This window comes from Saccopteryx bilineata, chromosome 6 (assembly GCF_036850765.1).
Source record: "Saccopteryx bilineata isolate mSacBil1 chromosome 6, mSacBil1_pri_phased_curated, whole genome shotgun sequence".
Classification (NCBI taxonomy): domain Eukaryota; kingdom Metazoa; phylum Chordata; class Mammalia; order Chiroptera; family Emballonuridae; genus Saccopteryx; species Saccopteryx bilineata.
Genome location: NC_089495.1, coordinates 128,415,633 through 128,442,277, shown reverse-complemented (window position 1 = coordinate 128,442,277; position 26,645 = coordinate 128,415,633). Strand labels below are relative to the sequence as shown.

Below are 26,645 nucleotides of genomic sequence, written 5' to 3'. Positions count from 1 at the left end.
GGCTGAGGGAGGAGAAGAGAGAGACAGAGAGGAAGGAGAGGGGGAGGGGTGGAGAAGCAGATGGGCGCTTCTCTTGTGTGCCCTGGCCAGGAATCGAACCCGGGACTCCTGCACGCCAGGCCGACGCTCTACCACTGAGCCAACCGGCCAGGGCCTATTAGTTGGATTTTTACTGTAAGAAAGAACCTTGCTTTCCCCGTTTATCTATTTATTCTGTTACTTATGTTGGTATAGACATTTTATTTTTATCCCACAGTTACTAATCCATTACTGACATTTATTTTGTTGCTCTGATTGTCCAGATTTGGGCAATAGGAGCCCCTTCAGGTTGGTTCTGTGCCCCGTCAGCATGTCTCCAGCCTGTCTATCTATTTTTAATCAAGTGAGAGGCACGAAGGCAGAGAGACGACTCTTGCATGTTCCCTGACTGTGATCCACCCGCAACCCTTGTCTGGGGCTGATGTTCTGCCCATCTGGGGCCACTGCTCCATTGCTCAGCAACCAAGCTATTTTTTTAGTGCCTGGGAGGAGACCATGGAGACATCCTCAGTACCTGGGGCCAACTTGCTCCAACAGAGCCAAGGCTGCAGGAGAGGAAGAGGGAGGGGGTTGAGGGAGAAGCATATGGTTGCTTCTCCTGTGTGCCCTGACCAAGAATCAAACCTGGGACTTGCAAACACTGAGCCAATGTTCTACTGCTGAGCCAACCAGCCAAGGCCTTCAGCCTTTCTGAGCATTCCTTTCTTTCTGGCACTACAAGCTGTTCTGGGCTCATCTTGTGCTTACCGGGACTAAATCTGGAATCCATCATTTCTTGCAGGAATGCTGGTTCCTTTTGGTGTTTAGGAACCAAGGTCTGGTAGTAGGTAGGTCATCACTGCTGGAACGTCGTTGCTTTTGGCTTTCTCTGTGGGCAAACTAAGAAACGTGCTTGTATGTATCATACACGTGTTTCAATTTCTGTATCTACATTCCTGGTTATACATTAAAAACTGTCCATTTATACTGATACCTCACCACAGGGTTTACTCTCTATTTATTCTCTTTAAATCTGGCTCTGTTGTCTTCAGTTTATTAATTTGCTTGCTCAATCCTCAACCACACATAAAGTAGTTTCAGAATTACCAATCCACATTTCTGTGAAAAGCAAACCTATTAACTAGACTATAATATTTGCAAGCAGTTTTTTTTTTTGTTTTTTTTTTTTGTATTTTTCCGAAGCCAGAAACGGGGAGGCAGTCAGACAGACTCCCGCATGCACCCGACCGGGATCCACCTGGCACGCCCACCAGGGGGTGATGCTCTGTCCATCCAGGGGGTCGCTCTGTTCCGACCAGAGCCACTCTAGCGCCTGAGGCAGAGGCCATGGAGCCATTCTCAGTACCCGGGCCAACTTTGCTCCAATGGAACCTCGGCTGCAGGAAGGGAAGAGAGAGACAGAGAGGAAGGAGAGGGGGAGGGGTGGAGAAGCGGGAGAGGGGTGGAGAAGCAGATGGGTGCTTCTCCTGTGTGCCCTGGCTGGGAATCGAACCTGGGACTCCTGCATGCCAGGCCAATGCTCTCCCACTGAGCCAACCTGCCAGGGCTATTTTTGTTTTTATCCTCAGAATATGTAATCATAACACTATCTTACAGAGTTGGCTTTTCTCTGTTTATGTTATTTGTAATAAAGTAGATTCACTTGTTTCATTTTGAGTCATTGATTAGTATGTGAAACATCTGTGTGGTTCTGTAAGTCAGCAGGATGTAAGCTCTTAACTATAAGACTATTCTACTTTTCTACTTCCCTTTTATTTCTCATTTACTCACTCCTTTGGGGAGAAGGGACGTTGGCAGGTATAAATTAAATTTAAAAATCACTGCCTGTACTCTTTGTGTGGTGCCCCTTGCCCCCAGCCAGTGCCAGGGATGGGGTTAACCTCTGCCTGCTGCTTGTCTTCAATGTCAGGTTTTACAGATGGCGTGGGTACTAGTTGGCATCAGTAAAGGTTGGGAAAGAAGGCATGGGGTCTCAGGCCTGTTGTTTCCACCCCCTGGACCTCCTTCAAGGTGACATTTACAGAGCTTAGCTCAGACTGCCTGTGTTGGGGTGCCAGAGGGTGCTGGTGTTGAGTCCCCTGACTGAGTGCAGAGCATTGTGCCACCTCGGGACTTTCCCTCAAACATTTTGTAAATTAAGTTCATTGCCTACATTTACAGAGCAACAAGACTATGTTCTTTATCGGAGCAGATGTAGGTTCTGCTGCATTAGGAGTGGGGGGCAATTTTAGTGGTCCAGTGGACAGCCAGGTGCATCCAGAGCCACAGTTCTTTAGAGCAGCAGGGGCACAGGATGCCTGCTTGGTGTCTAAGCCTGGCCAGTGGGCCAAAACTGCTTATCCAGAAGCATCTAGTGACTGATTTTTAAGCCTTTACAAATGGTTCTTTTGTGTATGTTTTATTGAGCTGATTCAGTGCCTTACAATCAAATACTTATCAAATCTTTATTCTTTTTTTTTTTTTTTCATTTTTCTGAAGCTGGAAACAGGGAGAGACAGTCAGACAGACTCCCGCATGCGCCCGACCGGGATCCACCCGGCACGCCCACCAGGGGCGATGCTCTGCCCATTCTGGGCGTCGCCATGTTGCTACCAGAGCCACTCTAGCGCCTGGGGCAGAGGCCACAGAGCCATCCCCAGCGCCCGGGCCATCTTTGCTCCAATGGAGCCTTGGCTGCGGGAGGGGAAGAGAGAGACAGAGAGGAAAGCGCGGCGGAGGGGTGGAGAAGCAAATGGGCGCTTCTCCTGTGTGCCCTGGCCGGGAATCGAACCCAGGTCCTCCGCACGCTAGGCCGACGCTCTACCGCTGAACCAACCAGCCAGGGCTCAAATCTTTATTCTAACACAAATTGCTAGCATATTTTTGGTCAGGCAAACAAAGTGTGATTAATTCCACAGTCACATCTGTGGATCAGGTAGCCTATGGTCCATCTCTGACTTTGATGTGTTTTGCTCTGATGGCCTGGTCATCTTGGCGAGGGGTGAGATTGGCCCAGACAGTCATCTCGTTCTCTCAGCCCCTGTTTACCCAGCATGTTCCCCCACAGCTGGGGTGTTGGGTCCCCTCCACAGAGCCCGATGCAGTTGGAAGTTCTTCATCACCCACATAGTTCTTTTTCCTAGTTCCTTTGTCTTGAACTCTTTCCTCTAAGTATGATGTCATCATGAAGATGTCCTTGGCCATGGGTCCTCCTTGTGGCTCTGGGTGTCTTGGCCCTAGCGTAACTTGTAAAGAGCTTTGCAAGTCTCTCACCCTGGAAACACCACCTTCGGAGCCTTTTTCTTGCTGTGCTCTGCCTGGGACGCGCCAGATCCCAGCTTTGGTCTGGCCCAGCTGGGTTGCCATCAGGGTCAAACAGACCACTGGCAGGTTTCGGGCAGTGTGTGTCAGATCATACATGGCATCTTAGCCACAGTGGCACATTCAGATTAACTGGTGACAGCAGCAGTCCTCTAGATGGGGCCTCTGCTGCCTGGGTCTGTTTGGGGCCTACGAGTGAGTTTTCCACTTGTGGGAAACCATGACTTTCATGAGAAATTATTTCTACCTTCCTAAGACCTGAGAATTTCCAAGAGCTTTTTTAATACCTGACAGGTAAACTTATAATATAAAAAAGGGGTCAGAAAGCTCAGTATTTTACAGATGAGAAAATAGAAGTGCTGAGCCTGACCAGGCAGTGGAGCAGTGAATAGAGCGTCGGACTGGGCCATGGAGGACCCAGGTTCGAGACCCTGAGGTCGCCAGCTTGAGCGCAGGCTCATGTGATTTGAGTAAGGCTCACAAGCCTGAGCCCAAGGGTGCTGGCTCGAGCAAGGGGTCACTCAGTCTGCTATAGCCTCCCAGGCAAGGCACATATGAGAAAGCATCCATGAACAACTAAGATGCTGCAACGAAGAACTGATGCTTCTCATTTCTCTCCCTTCCTGTCTGTCTGTCCCTATCTGTCCCTCTCTCTGCCTCTCTCTCTCTCTCTCTTTCTCTCTCTGTCACACACACACACACAAAGTGCTGAGATGACATGGTGTGATCCTGGTCCTTCCTCTGCTGAGCAGCAGGTGTTCTAGGACTGTGAGTGCCATGGCAAAGCTGAGGTAACAATGGTTTCCTCCCTTTTCTGGAGATTTCTGTAGTTTTCCAAAAAATTCTATGGTTTCTCCTAAAAATGAGATGTTTGCTGGGGACAGCTGCTGGCTAGCAAACAGATTAGGTGCAGACTGTGAGGCTGTGATGTTTAAAGCTGATTAACCTCAGCCCTGGCCAGATGGCTAGGTTGGTTAGACTTTCATCTCGAAGTACAGAGGTTGCTAGTTCAGTCCCTGGTCAGGGCACATTCAGGAATAGATCGATGTTCCTGTCTCTCTCTCTCTCTCCCCCCCTTCCTCTCTAAAAAAAAAAAAAATTAAAAAATATATTTTTTAAAAGCTTGATTAACCTCAGCCTTGGGGCTTTTGGGATCACCCTTTGGTGATAGTTGTACAGAAGCAGATGAGCTGGCAGGGATGTGGGACACTTGGTGCACTCTGTTCATGAATTGGGTTTACCTTTGGGGTCCTGAGTGCAGTGGAGTCTGGTGCCATGGAAGAAGCCAGTTTTTCTCTTGTAAGCAGCTGGAAACCCAGAGGGAGCCGTGTGGGCAGCTTGGCTAGAGGTGTGGCCACATTCTAGAGGTCTTGGTATACTGTGCCAAACAAGTTGAACTTTATCTTGAAAATGGCCAGGAGCCCTGGTCACAAGGATCATGTGATCCAGTTACCACACTCAAACAGTAACTTGGTGGGTGGCCATGTGACAGGGCGTGGAGGAGTGGTCCTCAGATGAGGGGAGCCTGTGGATCTTACAGACTTTGGTATGCTCCCTCATGGGCACTTTGTCCAAGATTACAGTAGTGTGGGTGTTGTTTAATGTTGTGTGTTCCTGAAGTCCCAATTCTGTCCCTGGGAGTATGCACTGGCATGTGGTGGCCAGTGTGCATCAGTTTCTGTGGATGAGCCTGCCAGATCCCAGAATTCCCAGCCCTACCACAGTTAGCTGAGCTCATGGTAGCAGGTAGCCATCAATGTCCAGTCACTGTGGCACACCCACCTATGGACCTCTCTGCTCCCCCTCGTTATTCCACACCCGGCTTTCCCTGAGCTTTGTGGCTGGCCTGCCCATAACCTGTCCTGACTGCTGGTTTCCCAGTGATCCTGGGTGCCCTGTACCCCATGTAACGAGTGTCACTTGTGCACCACATGTCACTTCAGGCACATGTGTCACTTTGAACACGTACCACTCTCAACCTGTGCCACGCACATAGCATTTCTGATACATGCGTCACTTTTTAAATGCACCACACGTGTGTCACTGCACATGTGTGTCACTTGGCACACTTGTTGCTTTGAATATGCATGTCACTTAATGTATGTTGTTTCAGCTTTGTGTCATTCATGATGTGTGGCTTGTGTGCTGCTTTTGGCGTGTGTGCCACTTTTTTTTTGTGAGAGAGAAAGAGAGAGGGACAGATAGGGACAGACAGGCAGGAAGGTAGAGAGATGAGAAGCATTAATTCTTTGTTGTGGCACATTATTTTTTCATTGATTGTGTTCTCATATGTGCCTTGACCGGGGGGCTCCAGCAGAGCGAGTGACCACTTGCTCAAGCCAGCGACCTTGGGCTCAAGCCAGTGACATTGGGCTTCAAGCCAGCGACCTTTGGGCTCAAGCCAGTGACCCCTGGATCATGTCTATGATCCCATGCTCAAGCCAGTGACCCTGTGCACAAGCTAGAGAACCCAGGCTCAAGACAGTAACCTGGGGTTTCGAACTTGGGTCTCTGCATCCCAGTCTGATGCTCTATTCACTACGCCATTGCCTGGTCAGGCTGCCACTCATGACATGTATGTTGCTCATGATAGGCATCACGTGTGTCACTTGTTCACTTGTATGTGCCACCTTTGATATGTCATATGTATGCCACTTATGACACTTGCAGTCTGGGCCTGGCGTGCTCTTGACCAGCTGAGCCCTAAGGTAGCCACCTCAGGGCCTCCAGAATTCACAGTGTGACCAGATGCCTGGGAGCCGGCCAAGAGCCCCTCCTGTTCCAATGGTGACAGTGGTCAGTATAGGTGGGCTCTGAGGTGGGTGGGCATTATGGAAGGACAGTGAGAGTCCCTAATCTCTCGCCATAGCTGCCGCAATGCTGCTGCCACCCTCACCCTTGAAGCAGGCCCTGAACGAGCTCCTGGCTCGAAAGGAGGAAGAATGGAGAGAGCAGCAGGCCCACCGCTCCCAGAAGCAGGAAGTGGCTCTGCAGGATGCGCACAGCCAGCTGGAGGAGGCCCAGGTGAGGCTGCGGCGCCTGCAGGAGGATTTTGTCTACAACCTGCAGGTACTGGAGGAGCGGGATCGTGAGTTGGAGCATTATGACACCGCCTTCGCCCAGGCCCAAAGGCTGGAGGAGTCCCTGCAGGCCGAGGTGAGTGAGCTGAAGATCGAGGTCACCAAGCTGAGGCAGATGCTGTCCAGTGAGGCCCTGCGGCTGGAGGAGCTACAGCTACAGCACCAGCAGAAGTTACAGGAGCACCACCTGGAGCTGGAGCGCATCCACAGGTGGGGACACACCCCACTCCTTTCCTCACACAGTGGCCCATGCTTTTTTTTTTTCTTTTTTTTCTTTTGTTTTTTTTTTTTTTGTGACAGAGACAGCGAGAAGGACAGAGAGACAGGAAGGGAGAGAGATGAGAAGCACATTAGTTGTTCATTGATTGCTTTCTCATATGTGCCTCGACCGGGGGACCACAGCACATACCTCGGCTGGGATCCACCCAGCAAGCCCACTGTGGGGCCATGCTCTGCCCATCTGAGGCATTGATCTGTTGCTCTGCAACCGAGCTCTTCTTAGAGACTGAGGTGGAAGCCATGGAGCCATTCTCAGCGCCCAGGGCCAACTTGCTCCAATGTAGCCAAGGCTGTAGGAGGGGGAGAGAGAGAGAGAGAGAGAGAGAGAGAGAGAGAGAGAAGAGAAGGAGAGTGGTGGAGAAGCAGATGGGTGCTTCTGTGTGCCTTGACTGGGAATCAAACCCAAAACATCCACACGTCAGGCCAATGCTCTACCACTAAGCAACCAGCCAGGGCCTAGATTGCTTGTTGAAACACTTTTATGATGGCTGCTTTAAAATCCGCATTTCATGGCCCTGACCGGTTGGTTCAGTGGTAGAGCATCGGCCTGGCGTGCAGGAGTCCTGGGTTTGATTCCCGGCCGGGGCACACAGGAGAAGCGTCTGTCTGCTTCTCCATCCTTCCCCCTCTCCTTCCTTTCTGTCTCTCTCTTCCCCTCCCGCAGCCAAGGCTCCATTGGAGCAAAGTTGGCCCAGGCGCTGAGGATGGCTCCATGGCCTCTGCCTCAGGTGCTAGAATGGCTCTGGTTGCAATAGAGCAATGCCCCAGATGGGCAGAGCATCGCCCCCTGGTGGGCATGCCAGATGGATCCCATTCGGGCACATGTGGGAGTCTGTCTGACTGCCTCCCCGTTTCTGGCTTCGGAAAAATAAAAAAAATTAAAAAATCTCGTTTCATGACGTCAGCATGTGTCATCTTGGTATTAGCATCTGCTGATTGTCTTCTCTTGCTCAAGAGGAGATTTTCCTGGTTTTCAGTATGACCAGTAAATTTGATTGTTCCTTGGACATTTTGGGGACTATGTAGTGAGGCTTTGCATCCCATTTCACATTCATGGCACCTGTATAGATGGTATGCCTGGTCCGGGTATAGAATCTGGTCCAGCTATAGCACACAAGCTTGTGTGTCATATGGGCCAGGGTGTCATGTGGGCCAGGGTGTTGTGCAGGCCCTTGTGTGGGTGTAAGTGCTCCTACTGGGTCGCACTGAAGCCACCCCTGCAAAAGCAAAGCGACGAAAGTTTACCTGGCAAATGTGTCCTTCTGAGGACTCATCAGTGTGGCTTCTCTTAATGCTATTGTCTTCACACAGTGACAAGAATAGTGAGCTTGACTACCAGAGGGAGCAATATGAGCAGCTGAAATGGAAGCTGGAGAGAAAGCTCGAAGAGCTCGAGGGCAAGCTTGCCCAGCAGAGGCAGGTAGGACCTGTGGGCATGGGTGCTGCTCAGGCTGCCGCCCAGACAGGCCTAGGGCAGGAAGACAGTCCTGTTAACTGTCTGATACCTGTGGGCAAAGTTGAGCTGTTGGGGCAGATGCCCCTCAGGGGAGGTCTGCAGGGGATCCGACGGGTGTCATGGATTTCCCTGCAGTAGCTCATCCCACAGAGCTCTCTTTCTTCAGGAACGAGTGGAGCTTTCCCCTCATTTATTATAGAAAAAGTAGTACACAGACAGCAAAGAGCTAGGAGCTCAAATTGTGATAACTATATACTTCTTAGCAAAACATTAAGTACTTATAAGTGTAAGTATAGATTTGTCAGCTGACAGTTGACGCTTCAGCCTGTCACCAAAATTTCTCCTCAGTTTTGTTGAAACTCATGTTAACCTCCGAGGGACTCAGCTGCACTGTGGCTGGGGCCCATGGCTTGTGGGGCTGCATGGTGCAGGTGCCGGTGACCAGGCCCCCTTGATCTTCTTCCAGGATGTGCTGGACTTGTGTCACTGTAGCAGCAGCTGCTGTTTAAGGCAACTGACTCCCTGAAGCTCCTTGCGCACATGTGAATTTATCTGTTCCTCACAATGTGGGTTCTTTATGGTGTAGGTGGGAGCAAAGGCATTAAGAGGCCCAGGATCCCCTCAGTAAGTGGTAAAACTGTAGTTGGAGTCTAAGACACCCCTAGCACGAGCACTATTAGCTACCATTACCTGCCCCAGGAGGCTCCTCATGTCAGACTTTTAGACTCAGGTCTCTGATTTCAAAGATGGAACAGGAGCAGAAGTCAGCCTGTGCCATGCCTCATCTTTGCCATCTCAGAGTGGTGCTGTGTGAGCCCGGTGTGCTGGGGAGTGCGCCAGGGCAGATGTTCCGCATGCCTGCCCGTGCGGCTCACTTCTAGGTGCTGGGTCAGCACTGCTCCAGGGCAGACCTGACTGACCTCTGGCCACCCTGACACAGGACAGCATCCTGAGTAGGCACTCTGCCAACTGGGATGGACAGGTGCCTGTGGACATGACTGTCCCCCGACTGCCCTTTCAGGCATGGCTGCATCTACCAACCTTGGCTGCTCCACCCTTTCCTTCCCCTCTGGAAACTTGTTGCCATGATGCTGCTGTTGCTCACAGCATCCTTTAGAGCAGGCGTCCCCAAACTACGGCCCTGCAGGCCGCGTGCGACCCCCTGAGGCCATTTATCTGCCCCCCCCCCCGCCGCACTTCCAGAAGGGGCACCTCTTTCATTGGCGGTCAGTGAGAGTAGCACTGTATGTGGCAGCCCTCCAATGGTCTGAGGGACAGTGAACTGGCCCCTTGTGTAAAAAGTTTGGGGACCCCTGCTTTAGAGTATTTGACATTTCCTGCAGAGGACTTTTTAAAAAAATTCTTGGGACCTAAGCATTCTGTCCAGTATGAGCAGGTTCAACATTTGGGCTCTTTCGTGTTGTGAACTCCTGCATTGGCAAGCAGGGCCCCTCATAGACGTAGGGAGCCTTGGGTCTCTGGAGGATGGAAAATTGGTGTTAAACTCTCCAACTATGGTGTTCAATCTGGGCTGCTGCCCAGAGCTTGGGCAGCACTTTTCTGGGTGGTTCTGGAATAGTCTTGAGTTGTGCTGCGTACCAGGCTGCAGTGTGCCTTTCTGGAACTCTGCATTGCAGCCCGTTTCTCCCTCAGGCAGTGAGTGAGCCAGGGTCCTTCCTTTGGGCTAGGTCCTGTCTCTTGTTTCTGAAGATCTTTGTGTCCATGATTGGCTTGTCAGAGGTGGAATTGATTCAATGGTGACAAAGAGTTTTCTCTTGAAAAATGCAATGAGCCTGACCAGGCAGTGGTGCAGTGGATAGAGCATCAGACTGGGATGCAGAGAACCCAGGTTCAAAACCCTGAGGTCACCCCTGGCCGGTTGGCTCAGTGGTAGAGTGTTGGCCTGGCGTGCAGAAGTCCCGGGTTTGATTCCCGGCCAGGGCACACAGGAGAAGCGCCCATCTGCTTCTCCACCCCTCCCCCTCTCCTTCCTCTCTGTCTCTCTCTTCCCCTCCCGCAACCGAGGCTCCATTGGAGCAAAGATGGCCCGGGCACTGGGGATGGCTCCTCGGCCTCTGCTCCGGGTGCTAGAGTGGCTCTGGTCACGACAGAGCGACGCCCCGGAGGAGCAGAGCATCACCCCCTGGTGGGCAGAGCATCGCCCCTGGTGGGCGTGCCGGTTGGATCCCAGTGGGGCGCATGCGGGAGTCTGTCTGACTGTCTCTCCCCGTTTCCAGCTTCAGAAAAATACAAAAACAAACAAACAAACAAAAACAACAACCCTGAGGTCACTGGCTTGAGCCCTAGGTCTCTGGCTAGGCTATAGCCCCCTGGTCAAGGCACATATGAGAAAGCAATCAATGAACAACTACAGTGCCGCAATGAAGAATTGATGCTTCTCATCTCTCTCCTTCCTGTCTGTCTGTCCCTATCTGTACCCCTCTCTCTCTCACTAAAAAACAAGAAAAGAAAAAAACACAATATTAGATGATGGGAATGAGTTTGTTAACTCTCGTTGTGTATGCAGGCTGTGGACATGCTGGTTAGCAGGAACAGGGCCAGGAGCCACCGAGAGAAACGGAGTGATCGATCAGTCACTCACTGAACAGATAGGTTTTTAACACGAACCACATGCCAGGTGCCCTCCTGGGCCCTGGAGTTAGGGTGTGAGCACCTGGGCCTGCCTGTCTTAGGAGCAAGCTGGCCCTCAAGTGGTGGCATGGTGGACACCTGAACACTAGTCTCTGGCTGTAGTGTTCTAAGGGATTACCTGAGTGACACAATGGGGCGGGTGACCTTTTTTTTTTTTTCTTTTTCTTTTCTGAAGCTGGAAACAGGGAGGCAGTCAGACAGACTCCTGCATGCGCCTGACCGGGATCCACACGGCATGCCCACCCGGGGGCAATGCTCTGCCCATCCGGGGTGTCGCTCTGTCGTGACCAGAGCCACTCTAGCACCCGGGGCAGAGGCCGAGGAGCCATCCCCAGCGCCCGGGGCCATCTTTGCTCCAATGGAGCCTTGGCTGCGGGAGGGGAAGAGAGAGAGAGGAAGGAGAGGGGGAGGGGTGGAGAAGCAGATGGTTGCCTCTCCTGTGTGCCCTGGCCGGGAATCAAACCCGGGACTTCCACACGCCAGGCCGACACTCTACCACTGAGCCAACCGGCCAGGGCGGGGCGGGTGACCTTTTAAATAGGGTGGTTGGGAAGGGTATCCTGAGAACAGGACATGTGAGCCCAAGTCCGCAGGTGAGGAGGGTGGAGGGAGCAGCAGGGATCTGCTTGCTCAGGTAGCTTGGGGCTGTGGTGCGGGTGCCATGCAGGGCTCCCCTGCCCCCATGAGGACAGGCCTCTGCTTCACGTGAGGTGGGACAGTCTTCAAGCTCTGAGCAGTGTGTGCTAGGAGTTTAGTCACGGTTTCAGATCATCTGCTGTTGGGCTGAGGACAGACTGTGGGGCCAGAACTGTGGAGACAGTGCAGCCCAAGATGGGTGGAGGTGTTGGCTCTTGGGCCTGTGGTGGGTCCCGGGGAAGCAGGCAGGTTCTAAGTGCAGCTGGATTGGAGAGGATCAGAGAGGCAGTTGCTAAGGACCTGCCGAGTGACTTGCCTTGTACTGAGACAGGGAAGTATGCAGGGAGGATGAGGAGGGTGTTTGGTCAGGCTGCATGGCTGGTGATCCCTGAACTGCCAGGTGGACGTGGAGGTTGGGTGGGGGTGTGGCAGGGTGCAAAGCTGGGAGCCTGAAACTTCCTCAAACGGCACAGAGGAGCCATCAAGGCTAAGCCTCAAGTATGGAGCAGGGCAGATGAGGGACTTCGGCTACAGGGTGCCAGCAGGGGACTAACAGGAGAGGACGCCCAGGGGCAAGAGAAGAGGGTGGCCAGGAGAGGTGTGAGTGTGAGCTGTGTGCCTGGACAGATGAGGACAGGTGCTGTGGGCAGCAGTGTGTTGCAGGGCATGGGCTCCTGCTCCAGGGCTGACTTCCCCGTGCTCAGAGGCCTGGGTGACACCTGCCCCCTGGTGGCCACAGCCTGCACAGTTTTGAGCAGAAACCAGGTGTTCCATCATCTTAACTCGTGAGGATGAGTGTTTATATTCTGGGTCCAAGAAGGGTTACTCATATAACCCCTGATACTTCATTTTGCTTCTCAAAGGGTAAAGCAGTAAAATGTAGGCTTCCAATCGTATTCCTGCACAGTGCCTTTGAGGCCCTGTTCAACCCAGGAGAGTGCCAGCTGGGCATTATTGATGGCATGTGTGTGGCTCCCCAGCATCCTCAGGATTGGTAGCCCCAGTCACAGGGTGAGCTGGTTGCTCACAGTAGTCAGGAGCCAGTGAGCCTGAGAAACACAGGACAGAGAGGCTGACATGCTGGCTCCCAGCTCCCACACTCCCACACACTCCCCACACACTCCCCATAGGACCTGTTGGTGGGGCCTGAAACGATCCTTCTGATGGTCACCCTGGGGGCAGGAGGCTCTTACAAGCAGGAGGGAGCCAAGGGAGGGGTTTTTGGGGCCCAAGCAGGGCAGGTCCTCGTGTATCACCCAGGTGGATGGCAAACTAGAGCCTGGGGACTGCAGAGGGGCTCCCCCCCCAGGGAGGGTATAGGTCACATTGTTGGGTATATCCTGGGAAGGGGACACCACAAAGGAGACATGAGGGGAATGGGACAGACAGAAGCAGAGAGAGGAGGAGTGGGAGGGGGTGCTTCAGAACACCAGGGGAGACAGGGCTCTGGTGTACCATGAACATGATGGTGCTCACTGTTGGTGGCAGGAAACTGTTCTGTCATTGTGGCAGTCTGTGGTGTGTGGCTTTCAGAACGAGTCTGTGGGTGAAGCTGGAAGACTGTTTACAGAGCCCAGTGTAACACAAGGTGTGGGGTAGGGCTTCTTAGCCGTTGCTTGTCTGTTTTAGCAAAAACCCAGCAGGTCATGGAGGAGTGACATGAGTGGTGGCATGAGCATGGCATTTAGATACTTGATGGAACCAACCAGATATCTGCTCAGAGCGGCAGTGTTGAGCAGGGCTCATGTGCTCTCATCCCAGGTCTTTGGGTCTTTGCCTTGGGCCTACCCCGTGGCTCATTAAGTGAAGAGCAAGACGCAGGACAGGCTCATGGCCAAACTGTGCGCGCCAAGATGCCCGTGGCTAATGCAAGTATGCTAGCTCTCTCCTGGTCCCTGTCCTCCCTTCATCTGAGTTCTCCCTGCCCCAGGAACTGCTGCTGGAGTTTGAATCTGAGATGCAGAAACGAGAACACAGGTTCCGGCTGCATGCCGACAGCGTGAGCAGCGTGGTCTTGTTGCAGGAGCTCAAGGTAACAGACGCCGTCTGTGGGGACCTCTCAGTGATCAGGTGACCTCTGAGCTGGAAGTCAGCGTTTGCACAGAGCCAGGGATGACACATAGGTGAAGTGCCTGCTGTGGTGCCTAGCCAGAGGAACCCCGGTGGCAACACTGGGGCCCCGTTACCCTGACCAGGGGAAGTGCTGCATTTTGAAGTCTCTTTGTGTCTCCAAGGTTAAGCTTCTGAACAAGGAGCTGGCAGCTCTGCGTGAAGCTGGGGCCCAGGCTGCTGAGTCTCTGCAGAGCGCGCAGGCCGCCAACTCAGAGCTGGCGGATAGGCTGCAGCACGCCGCCTGGGAGCTCAAGGACCTCGCTACCATGAAGGATGCCCGGTGCGGGCCCTCCTGTATCTTCTTGGCGGGGGAGGTTGATCTGTCCTGCTGGTTGCAGGCCAGCGCTGCTGTCCTCCTTCACCTACTCTGTCCACTAACATTTGGTTCTTTCCAGGATAAAAGACTTGGAGGATAAACTTCAGTCTGTGCACCTCACCTGGAAAAAAGAAGAAGAGATGCTCAGGAGGAAGTGAGTGTTTTTGGCTCCTGTGTGGGTGGCATGAGCTGTCACTGAAAAATGCAGCCTTGCTAAGACCAGTCCAGGCCAGTGGTGCCAGGAAGGAGCTGGAGAAGCACCACTCCTCTTGGTATAAGTTTAGGTCTCTATCTAGAGTCTTCTAAGTGATGAACTGGAATAGTTGGAAATGAATATAACTTGCAGCATGTGATGCATGCTGGCATGCAAAACTGAGAGTGCTCAGTGATTATTCAGCATGTGCCTATGTGCTGCACAGTCTCACACTGCAACCAGGCAATGAAGCGTGCAGAGGCCACGCTTCCTTGGCTCAGAGGTTTCCCCCACCCCTTTCCTCCTTGGCCCATTTCTGCTCCTCCCCAGTCAGTTTTATCAGGATAGAATGTCATTCTGGTGCTAACAACATGTGTATGCTTACAAACTAAAAATGACAGAATTTGCTGAGGTCACAAGGCTCTTTGTTTCTAAATTAAAATATTATGGTAATTATTAGTACAGACTTTACAAAACAGTATAGTGTACTATAAAATTCAGTAATTGAGGAAACTGTCACGTTGTGGGGATGCCCCTGGTACTTTTTTTTTTTTTTTTTAGATTTTATTCATTTTTATTAGAGAGAGAGGGGAGAGATAGAGAGAGAACAGAGGGAGGAGCAGGAAGCATCAACTCCCATATGTGCCTTGACCAGGCAAGCCCAGGGTTTTGAACTGGCGACCTCAGCATTTCAGGTCGACGCTTAATCCACTGCACCACCACAGGTCAGGCCTGCCCCTGGTACTGAGGTGAGCATCCCCACACATGGACTCCCAGAGCTGGCTCCCTCCAGGCCCAGCCACTGTGTCCCACGCACCCTCAGGCAGGACCTGGTGGATTCTTGCAGTGTCTCATGTGCCAAGAGCCACCTGCCCCACTGATCTTCCTTCAGAAGTAACATTAGACTGTCTGCTCACTCAGCTGCTACAGAAGCTTCTCCAGCACCGAGGAGGCAGAGAGCAGCCACTGCCTGCTGGCCCTGGGGTCTGCACCGAGTGGGCAGCATCACTTACCTCCACAGTTGCCAGAAGTTTAGTTACAAGGCTTTATTTATTTATTTATTTTTGTATTTTTCTGAAGTTGGAAACGGGAAGGCAGTCAGACAGACTCCCTCATGTGCCTGACCGGGATCCACCCGGCACGCCCACCAGGTGCGATGCTCTGCCCATCCGGAGCGTCGCTGTGTTGCAACCAGAGCCATTCTAGCGCCTGGGCCAACTTTGCTCCAATGGAGCCTTGGCTGCGGGAGGGGAAGAGAGAGACAGAGAGGAAGGAGAGGGGGAGGGGTGGAGAAGCAGATGGACGCTTCTCCTGTGTGCCCTAGCTGGGAATTGAACCCGGGACTCCTGCACGCCAGGCCAACGCTCTACCACTGAGCCAACCGGCCAGATACAAGGCTTTATAAAGACTTGTTTTCTGACTGTTACGCATGCCTGATATTTTCCTCCGAGGAGGTACCTTGTGAAACCTAGTGTGCTGAAAAGGGTGAGGAAACTGAACCACTGTGAATCTCAGTGCATTAAAAAAATCAATTTCCATTGATTTGAGAGAGAGAGAGAGAGAGAAGCATCAACTTGCTGTGCCACTCACATAATTAGTGCACAACGTGTTCCATTTAGTTGTGCACTAATTGGTTGCTTCCTGTATGTGCCCTGACTAGGGATTGAACCCACAACCTAGGCACGCTGGAATGACACTCTATCCATTGAGCAACCCAGCCTGGGCCTCAGTGCACTTTTATTGACACAACATCTATAAATAAGTGCTCCTATCTCGTCACAGCTCAGCTCCCCTGCAACTCCTGACTTGTAGACTTAGTTTCAGTTCAAGGAAGATACTCCCCACATCACCTGAATGGCAGAGCCAACTCGCCATGATGCGTCAGGTGGCTGTGCATGTCTTGCTTCAACATTCAGTCTGCATAAGCGCACCTGTGTGTGTTTGGAGGATTGTCATCAGAACACACCTTGGGAGATGAGTTACCAACGCAGTCTATAGCAAGACACTTTAGTGCTAACACATTGGACTCATTTAAATGACATCATTGGGATGCTGTTAGGGTAGACATCTGTCCTGGTGACAGTGTCCCCTGGCACCTGCCCAGGCCATACCTCATCCCAGGGAGAAGAGAGCTGGCAGAGTGGCTGAAGAGGATGCATGGCCTCTCACTGGGCTCTGCTCTCTGGTGTCGGTGGGAATGCTGCCACTGGGGGCCTTACGGGTGTGCTTCCCTGAAGCACCAGTTTCTGGTCTCCCTCCCACGGGACTAAGAGCTCCAGAGAGTGGATCAGGGCCTGGCATGTGGATCAGTCACGTGTAGTGTGAAGAGTGATGGGCAGCAGAGCAGTGTCCACTCCATGGTAACCAAGCAGCACCTGCCCTGCGGGAAGGAGGACATAAGCACCACTCCTCACCCACACAGGACAAGGAGGGGGAAGACACAGGGAGAGGGGTCCAGAGCGGGCCCTGGTAAGCTGGGTGGGTCCTCACTGTCTTCTAGGCATGAGGAGCTCGATCGTATGGCCAGGGAAAGGGATACAGTGCTGGTGTCGGTGAAGGGCGCCCACACAGAGCAGCTGCAGGCACTGGAGGCCCGGGTCTTGGAGCTGCAGGCCCAGTGTGAGGCCCTGGAGCTACAGGTGCGCAGGGCCGAGTGGAGGCAGGTGGACGCCCTGAAGGAGAAGGATGCAGCCATGGACAAGTGAGTGCAGGAGGGGCTGTAGCTCTTCATCTCTGCAACCCAGGGGAGCAGGTGCTGCTGGGGTCACTGTGCTTAACCCCTCTGTTTTTGAAATTGTGTAGTGTGTGTCTGTGTGAATGTGTGCATTTACTTTATTGTGTTAAAATACAACACTCACCATATTTTTTTTTTTTTAACAAAGACAGAGTCAGAGAGAGGGATAGACAGGGACAGACAGACAGGAACGGAGAGATGAGAAGCATCAATCATTAGTTTTTCGTTGCGCATTGCAACACCTTAATTGTTCATTGATTGCCTTCTCATATGTGCCTTGACTGCAGGCCTTCAGCAGACCAAGTAACTACTTGCTCGAGCCAGCAACCTTGGGTTCAAGCTGGTGAGCTTTTGCTCAAACCAGATGAGCCCTAGCTCAAGCTGGTGACCTCGGGGTCTCGAACCTGGGTCTTCCGCATCCCAGTCCAACACTCTATCCACTGCGCCACCGCCCGGTCAGGCAACACTCACCATCTTGACCACATTTAAGTTTACAGCTCAGTGGCATTCAGCACATTCACATTGTTGTGCAGCTGTCATCACATCCATCTTGAGAACTTGTCCATTCTCCAAACTGAACCTTGGTCACCAAAACACTCACTTCCCATTCCTCCTCCTCCCCTCCAGCCCCTGGCACCACCATCCACTTTCTGTCTAGCTTCTTTAGGGACATCTTGTGAGTGGATCACACAGGTTTCGTCCTGTGTCTGGGTCATGTCACTCACTGAGTATGATGTCCTCAGGTTCACACATGTTGTAAGAGGTCAGAATTTCCTATGGAGGGACCATGTTTTGTTTATCCATCATCGTGGATGGATGCTCAGGCAGTTCCCACCTTTTGGCTGTCATGAATATGCTGCTGTGAATGTGGTATGCATGTATCTGTGTAGGTCTCTTGTTTCCTTTTTCTTTAGTGAGAGAGACAGGGACAGACAGACTGGAAAGGAGAGATGAGAAGCATCAATTCTTTGTTGTGGCATCTTGGCTGTTCATTGATTGCTTTCTCATATGTGCCTTAACTGGGGGGCTCCAACAGAGTGAGTGACCCCTTGCTCAAGCCAGTGACCTTGGACTCAAGCCAGTGACAATGCGATCATGTCTATGATCCCGTGCTTAAGCCAGCGACCCCAGAGTTTTGAACTTGGGTCCTCAGCATCTCAGGCCTACATTCTATCCACTGCGCCACCTCCTGGTTTCAGTTCCTTTGATGTAATATCCAGAAGTGGAATTGCTGAGTTATATGGAAATTCTCTATTTAACTTTTTAGGGAACTACCAGACTGCTTTCCACAGTGGTCACATCAATTTGGGTGCCAGTTTCTCCTTTAACTAGTTTTTTTCTTTTCTTTTCTTTTCTTTTCTTTTCTTTTCTTTTCTTTTCTTTTCTTTTCTTTTCTTTTCTTTTCTTTCTTTCTTTTCTTTCTTTCTTTCTTTCTTTCTTTCTTTCTTTCTTTCTTTCTTTGTTATTGGTTGATTGCTTGATTTTTGAGAGAGCAAGAGAGAGAAACACTGATTTGTTGTCCCACTTATTTATTTTTCACTGGTTGATTCTTGTGTGTGCCTTGACTGGGGATGAGCCCACAACCTTGATGTATGGGGATAATGCTCTGACCAACTGAGCTACCTGGCCAGGGTGACTAGTTTTGTTTTGAGCCTGGTTTTCTTTCCAGCCTCCAAGCCGTGTCTATCTCACTGCACCTAGTGTCTAGGGAGAGCTGCACATGTGTGGGACCTTTGTAGTTGGAGTTGAGTGCTATCCGGCCAGGTCAGGAAATGATCCTCAGAGAAGCTGCCTTCACTGGAAACAAACATGTCATTTGTTCGAGTTTACCATGCTTCATCACTAGTCTCCCCTTTGTTAGGGCAGTATTTCTTTCTCTCTTTTACTAAGAATTTTTTGCCAAATTGTATTTCTATTTTAGGGGGAAATGGCTATAAAATACTAGGAAGTTACAGCTTCTCAGGATCATTTCCTTAGGTCCCCATATTGGTTTGTTCTTTGATCCAGTCAGTACAGGTGACCAAAGTGACCAACGCTCTGGGTGTGTGTGCCCAACTGGCTTTCCCAGCGGATGCCCTGCTCATAGGTCTGCAGATCTCCCTCCTTCCCTCCCCCACACATCTGTCCTGAGCTCCCTCCCTGTGCTCCTTCCCCAGCATGGCCAGCAGCTGCAGACCCCAAGCCTCGGCCTGCCAGTCTCTTCACATGGAGACACTAAAATCAGCAACAAAACTGCCCAGATTTTGAGCTTGTGGTCTCACGGAGCCTGTCTCTGATGACTTTCCTGGGGGTTAGTTTGTGAAGTCCCATCAGAGAGATGAGCTTTGTGACAACCCTCCTGGGCCCTGGGAAGCTGTCTAGCCAGTAACATGGCTATGTGGTAGGGACATATAGGCATGTTAACTTCCTAGAACCCACAGGGAAGACAGAGAAGACATTGGTGAGATTAACCCAATACACAATCAGCTTATATGTTCCTTATCTGTCGGGGATGCCTATCACTCAGGTGGCCCACCGTCTGCAGGACACACCAGGACCGACCTTAAGCCTGTGGTTGTAGCCGCAGCCAGCATGTGACCACTCACACCCACCCCTCCATACGCTGACTGCACTGGGGCAGGAGTCAGCCAGGGTTGCAGACTGAGGGATGCCAGCAGCCACTGTGCTGTCAGTGCTGTGGCTTCCCCATTACCATCTCTGGCTGCCTTCTCTGACATTTTTCTTCTTTGGAAATTTATCCAATTTTTGGTGATTTTACCAGGGAACTTAAGGTCATTGTACACCCTCATTTTACTATTCAGTTTGAAAACGTGTTGAAAGTCTCCACGTTGAGGTGCTGTGCAAGGTGAGGTGAGGGGAGGGGTGTGGAAACAGCACAAGAGGACCCATGACTCACATCCTCTCCACACCTGGCATGGGCTTGGCCTGGCCTGTCTCAGGGGCTCGGTCTATACCAGGGTCATCGAAGCGAGGAAGAGTGGAAGTGACATTGATTGCAGCATCTCCCCAAAGGCTGTGCAGGTGCACGTGTATGTGTCTGTGTTGGGTGCCAGGTAAGAAACCGTGCATGAGAACCGTGCCCACACTCACCACTGCCTTCCTGTCTAGACTCCAGGAAGAGGCCTTAGCTCTGAGATCTGGCTGGGACGCCCAGGTCGCTCAGCTGTCCAAGGAGATGACCTTCAAAGACCTGCAGGTCCAGTCACTGCAGGAGGAAGAGGCACAGCTCAAGACACAGCTGGCCAGATGCCAGCAGGACATTGGGAGGTAACAGTCCCCTGGGTCACTGGGTACCTCCTCGGGGCCATGCGATGTCCAAGGCACTAAGTCCCTGGTTCACATCCATTTGGGGAAGAAAAACAAGAAATAGGAAACAAATAGAATTCTCAAGTGTCTTTCTGTTTCCAATTTCATTGATCATTGTGCTTATCCTTATTACTCTTTTATGTTTCCATTGGCTTTTTTTAAAAATTATTTTTATTTATTTATTCATTGTAGAGGAGAGAGTGAGAGAGAGAAGGGGGGAGGAGCAGGAAGCTTCAACTCCCATATGTGCCTTGACCGGGCAAGCCCAGGGTTTTGAACCGTCAACCTCAGCATTCCAGGTTGACACTTTATCCACTGCGCCACCACAGGTCAGGCCCGTTGGCTTTAATTTGATGTTGTTTTGATGAATTCCAGTGTGGAATCTTAGATTAACTTTAGACCATTTCCTTTTTGAAGAATACAAGCATTTTCTTTCAAGCACTGCTTAGCTGTATCCCACAAGTTGTGATATTATTCAATTGAAAATAGCTCCTAATTTCCCTTGGGATTTCTTCTGTGGCCCATGGGTAATTTAGAAACATATTGCTTAATTCCCTATTATTTTGAGGTTAACAGATACCATTTTGTTACTGATTTCTAACGTAATTCTGTTCTAGACAGAGAACATGTTCTGCACATTACCTCTTCTGTGCACATTTGTCTTGTGGCTCGTGTGTCCTCTATGACTGTCCTCATGGACTGAAAGAAGGCATGTGGCTCCCCGGAGCTCTGGGCCCTGGGCTATAAACCATGCTGAGGCCCAGATGGCTGAAGGAGGTCTTGCCCCTGTGTGATTGCTGATTTCCACCAGCTGCTGACAGAGGTGTCAGAATCCACAGCTTTACTTGTGGGTGAACTGTCTTCCTGCTTTGAGGATGTGATGCTGCAAACCTTCCCAAAGGGCAGTGGCCCTGACTGTCTCAGTGTCTCCAGCATTAGCTTCTTTCTAAGGTGCAGGTGCCTGCGCTCCTGGTGCTGCTCTGTCAGCCCCAGCTTTGTGGTTCAAGTCCATTTCCTGTCGGTGGCCTTGGTGGAGTCTTTATCTCATGTGACAATTTCTGCTGTTCATTCGCATGTTTAGATAATTTAATGCTCTTATGGAAATGTTTGGGTTTAAATCTCCAGCTTGCTTGTTTTCTACTCTTTGTGGTTTTCTTCTGCCTTTTAAAAAATAGAGTATTTTTAGCCTGACCAGGTGGTGGCGCAGTGGATAGAGCGTCGGACTGGGATGCGGAAGGACCCAGGTTCGAGACCCCGAGGTGGCCAGCTTGAGCGCGGCCTCATATGGCTTGAGCAAAGCTCACCAGCTTGGACCCAAGGTCGCTGGCTCCAGCAGGGGGTTACTCGGTCTGCTGAAGGCCCGCGGTCAAGGCACATGTGAGAAAGCAATCAATGAACAACTAAGAAGTCGCAACGCGCAACGAGAAACTGATGATTGATGCTTCTCATCTCTCTCTGTTCCTGTCTGTCTGTCCCTGTCTATCTCTGCCTCTGTAAAAATAAATAAATAAATAAATAAATAAAAAATTAAAAAATAGAGTATTTTTTAGATTCTATTTTTCTTCCTACTCTTTGTCTTATAAAACCCCTTTTTTTTCTTTTTTCTTTTTTTTAGCGAGGAGACAGAGAGAGGGACAAACAGGCAGGAAGGAGAGAAATGAGAAGCGTCAATTCTTCGTTGCAGCTCCTTAGCTGTGGCTCTTTAGCTGTTCACTGACCTTCCTCTCATATGTGCCTTGACCGGGAGACTACAGTGGAGTGAGTGACCCCTTGCTCAAGACAGTGACCCTGGACTCAAGCCAGGAACCATGTCTATGATCCCACATTCAAGCCAGTGACCCCGTGCTCAAGCCAGATGAGCTTGTGCTCAAGCTGGTAACGTCAAGAATTCGAACCTGGGTGGTCAGCATCCTAGTCCAATGCTCTGTCCACTGTGCCACCACCTGGTCAGGCATAAAACCTCTTTGTTTTACTTATTTAATGATTGTTCTAAGATTTGCAGTGTGCAGAGTCTGCCTTTAAGTAGTATTTGTTCCGCCTGACCAGGCGGTGGTGCAGTAGATAGATCGTCGGACTGGGATGCAGAAGGACCCAGGTTCGAGACCCCGAGGTTGCCAGCTTGAGCACTGGCTCATCTGGTTTGAGCAAAGCTCACCAGCTTGGACCCAGGGTCGCTGGCTTGAGCAAGGGGTTACTCAGTCTGCTGTAGGCCCGCGGTCAAGGCACATATGAGAAAGCAATCAATGAGCAACTAAGGTGTCACAATGAAAAACTGATAATTGATGCTTCTCATTTCTCTCTGTTCCTGTCTATCTGTCCCTGTCTATCCCTCTCTCTGACTCTCACTCTGTCTCTGAAAAAAAAGTAATATTTGACCCTTTATGTATAATGGAACATCCTTACAACCTTCTATTAATTTTCCTCCTTTTTAATGCTGTTGTCATACATTTTACTTTTATATGTTCAAGTATGTGTGTATATAGATGTATAACTAATTACACATATATATAATATGTATATATATAGATATATATTATACATATATACTGTAGTTTTGAGTTTCTCAGACAACTATCCTTTAATTAAAAACTTAAAAGTAAAAGCAAAAGTTTTATACTTTCTCCAATATCTATTTCTGATGCTTTTTTTTGTTTGTTTGTTTGTTTTTTTACAGAGACAGTAAGAGAGTCAGAGAGAGGGATAGATAGGGACAGACAGAAACGGAGAGAGATGAGAAGCATCAATCATTAGTTTTTCATTGTGACACTTTAGTTGTTCATTGATTGCTTTCTCATATGTGCCTTGACTGTGGGCCTACAGCAGACTGAGTAACCCCTTGCTCAAGCCAGCGACCTTGGGTCCAAGCTGGTGAGCTTTGCTCAAACCAGATGAGCCTGCGCTCAAGCTGGTGACCTCAGGGTCTTGAACCTGGGTCCTTCTGCATCCCAGTCCAGTGATCTATCCACTGCGCCACCGCTTGGTCAGGCTGATGCTTTTTATTTTTTAAAAGATCAAGTTCAAAGTTTCCCAAAGTCCATTTTCTTCAGCCCCAGACCCACTTTCTCTGAGGCCTGTGCAGCCCTGCTGCTGCACACCCACCTCAGCCTGTTGTCTGGATGTCTGGCCTTCATCTTTTTAGATCCTCTTTTCAGTGGATGAGAGATTCCAAGGCACAGTTTTTGTTCAGTATTTCTGTGATATTGCTGTGGTCACTTAAAAAAAATTTTTTTTCTTTATTTATTGATTTTAGAGAGAGTGACAGGGAGAGAGAGACAGGAACATAGATCTGTTTTTGCATGTGCCCTGACCAGGAATCAAACCAGCAACCTCTGTGTTTTAGGATGATGCTCTAACCAACAGAATTTTCTGGCCAGGACTGCTCTGGTCACTTTTGTTCCCTTACTGGTGGTTGGTTTGCAGTGATATGATTATCCTGTATCTTGGTGAGAGGTTGTATGGATATTTGTCCTACTGGCCCCCTCTCCTGGGCCATTGTGTTCCACATGTGTCAGCGTGAGTCTGGTGGTGACGTCCCACCAGGTCGTCATTAGCTCTCTGTGACATCTGAACTGCCGATTTCTACTTCAGACATTTTACTTTTTGTTTCTTTTCTCATTATGTGCAGGGCTCCTTTGACCTCAATGTATTTCTAGGAGCTACTTAAAGTGTTCTGCTAAGTCCATCCCTTTGTTTCTGGTGCGCTTCTAGGCTGAGAAACCTGGTCTCCTGTCTGTCTCCTTTGCAGGAGGGCACCCCTGCCTGGACAAGTGTTGACCTCTGTGTCTCCATTTTTGCCTTCTCGTGTGAACACTGAGGCAGCCATGCTGAGCTGCTGACTCCACGTCATCGCCCCCTTGATCTTTGAGCCTCTTGTGTATTCCTTCTCTATTGCCCAGTGACAGACCTCCACAAACTTAGTAGTGTCTTTAATCAGCACCCATTTATTTTCTGGGTTCTGTGGTCAGGAGTCCAGGCACAGCTCAGAGGGTCCCTATTCAAGGCATGGCCAGGCTACACTCTGCTCTGAGGCTCAGCCTCCCCTTCCCAGTGGAACTCCACTTCCATAACCGAGGGACCCACTCAGATGCGTTGAGTAGGCTCTCTTTGCTTGACTTCCTGCAACTGATCCTTCTCTTCCTTGAGTTTGATCGCATCTCATGGGCTAGGTTTTCTGTCCTGGTAGGTCCCTGGCTGGAGCTCACGTCTATGCCTGAGCCCGTCCGAGGTACGTTTCTCCTCCTATCCACTGCACAGAATCACCTCTTGTCCGCAGGCACACACAGGTGAGTGTTAGTGTGCATGCAGACACATGGCCCAGAGGAGGCTCCATGCACCCCATCTCACCAGCATCACACCTTCGCTCTCAGGCCTGAGGGCCCTGAAGAAACATTAATGTTTGTGGTTTTACATCCCCATAGGTACCAGCGGCAGCTTTCTCTGGCAGTGGAGAGGGAGCAGAACCTAGAGCATGACAAGGTGCAGCTGAACCTGGACTGGCAGCGGCGCTGTGACAGCCTCGAGAGGGAATACTACCGGAAGTCTGAGGAGCTGATTCAGGGTCTGACCATGGCCAGAGAGCAGGTATGTGCTCCCAGGGTTCCCACCACATGGCTGTACAGTGCTGTGGAGGCTGGGTTTGGGCTCTGAGCACCCATTACCCTTTAATTTGGAAACACTGGTCCTGGCTGGATAGTTCAGTTGGTTGGAGCATCATCCCAAAGCACAAAGGTTGCTGGTTTGATCCTCAGTGAGGGCACATGCAGGAACAGATTGATGTTCCTGTTTCTCTCTCCCTCTTCCTCTCTTGCTGAAATCAATAATAATAAAAAATATTGGAAACACTGATCCTCATGAAGCAATTTGACTTGTAACAAAAAAAATCGTCATGATTAATGTGGCCCCACTCTACCCATGACTTACACAGTGTTTTAGTCACAGTTTCTCCAACTGACCGTGCTGAACTGTTCCCACATCTGCGTGTAGCAGGTTGGGGCAGCTGAGGTGGCAGGGATGGGAGAAAGGGCTGCACCCAGAGCCCCAGTGCCCACCTGGCATTGCAGGGACACCCTGATTGCTGCATGCCTCTCATAGCATTTCCGCTTGCATGTCTCTGTCTGCCTCTGAGGGAGGGGTGGGGAGCTGGCATCGACACAAGGCTGGCACTGCCCCCTTGTAATCCTCCTCAGGTGAACCAAGTCCCACATTTTCCCCAGGTTGCTGCCAAGCTCCAAGAGACAGAGCGGAAGCTGTGTGACCAGGAGGTGGTGCTGAAAGCCATGACCCTGGAGAGAGACCAGGCCCTGCAGGCACTGAAGACCTACAGGCCCATCCCTGAACAAGAGGTACAGGTCAGTGCACCCACAGCATCTCTGTGCCAGTGGTGGAGCAGTCACTGAGCCATGGTGGCTGCTCTGCTTTCTGTGCTCAAGTCTGGTTGTCTGCTGTGTGTTTATACTCACTAGACTTGTCCCCACAGTGGAGCTGCTTCAGTCCCATCTTGTCCATTCAGTCCTCTGTTTTAAATGATGGATTCTCATCTCTGCAGATGTACATGGTTCTTTTTTTTTTCTTTTCATTTTTTGGAAGCTGGAAACAGGGAGGCAGTCAGACAGACTCCCACATGCGCCTGACCGGGATCCACCCAGCATGCCCACCAGGGGGCGATGCTCTACCCCTCTGGGGCATTGCTTGTTGCATCCAGAGCCACTCTAGCACCTGAGGTAGAGGCCACAGAGCCATCCTCAGCGCCCGGGCCATCTTTGCTCCAATGGAGCCTCGGCTGTGGGAAGGGAAGAGAGAGACAGAGAGGAAGGAGAGGGGGAGGGGTGGAGAAGCAGGTGGGCGCTTCTCCTATGTGCCCTGGCCGGGAATCGAACCCGGGACTCCTGCACACCAGGCTGATGCTCTACTGCTGAGCCAACCGGCCAGGGCCCACATGGTTCCTTTTTTTTTTTTTTGCATTTCTCTGAAGCTGGAAACGGGGAGAGACAGTCAGACAGACTCCCTCATGCGCCCGACCGGGATCCACCCGGCCCGCCCACCAGGGGCGACGCTCTGCCCACCAGGGGGCGATGCTCTGCCCCTTCGGGGTGTTGCTCTGCCGCAACCAGAGCCACTCTAGCACCTGGGGCAGAAGCCAAGGAGCCATCCCCAGCGCCCGGGCCATCTTTGCTCCAATGGAGCCTTGGCTGCGGGAGGGGAAGAGAGAGACAGAGAGGAAGGAGAGGGGGAGGGGTGGAGAAGCAAATGGGTGCTTCTCCTTGTGTGCCCTGGCCGGGAATCGAACCCGGGTCCCCCGCACGCCAGGCCGACGCTCTACCGCTGAGCCAACCAGCCAGGGCCTCACATGGTTCTTTTTAAATGTCTTCTATGTCTCTTATTTTTATGTTCTTGTTTTTCTTTAAAATCTTGGGCCTATGTATAGTGACGATACTTTAGAGGTGTTTCCCTGGGTCACCTGGGCCTCAGAACTTAGCTGTTCTCTGCAGCTCAGTTCTATTTCATGTTGCACATTGTTTCTCTGCTCATCCATTGCTGGGCAG

General features: G+C 51.0%; 1 protein-coding gene across 2 annotated transcripts in view; it reads left to right on the top strand.

Moving 5' to 3' along the window:
• The window catches only part of CCDC57 (coiled-coil domain containing 57), a 122,338-nt gene that overhangs the window by 1,721 nt on the left and 93,972 nt on the right, over nucleotides 1–26,645 (top strand). The window contains exons 2-10 of one of the 2 annotated variants that reach the window (XM_066235019.1): nucleotides 6,209–6,629; nucleotides 8,010–8,118; nucleotides 13,373–13,474; nucleotides 13,677–13,834; nucleotides 13,950–14,024; nucleotides 16,564–16,764; nucleotides 19,906–20,064; nucleotides 24,522–24,684; nucleotides 25,317–25,451. In XM_066235019.1, the coding sequence (XP_066091116.1) occupies nucleotides 6,217–6,629; nucleotides 8,010–8,118; nucleotides 13,373–13,474; nucleotides 13,677–13,834; nucleotides 13,950–14,024; nucleotides 16,564–16,764; nucleotides 19,906–20,064; nucleotides 24,522–24,684; nucleotides 25,317–25,451 (1,515 nt within the window). In that variant the 5' untranslated portion in view covers nucleotides 6,209–6,216. Of the gene's footprint in view, nucleotides 1–6,208; nucleotides 6,630–8,009; nucleotides 8,119–13,372; nucleotides 13,475–13,676; nucleotides 13,835–13,949; nucleotides 14,025–16,563; nucleotides 16,765–19,905; nucleotides 20,065–24,521; nucleotides 24,685–25,316; nucleotides 25,452–26,645 lie in introns of those variants that run through there. The other variant, XM_066235020.1, reaches the window with a different exon arrangement.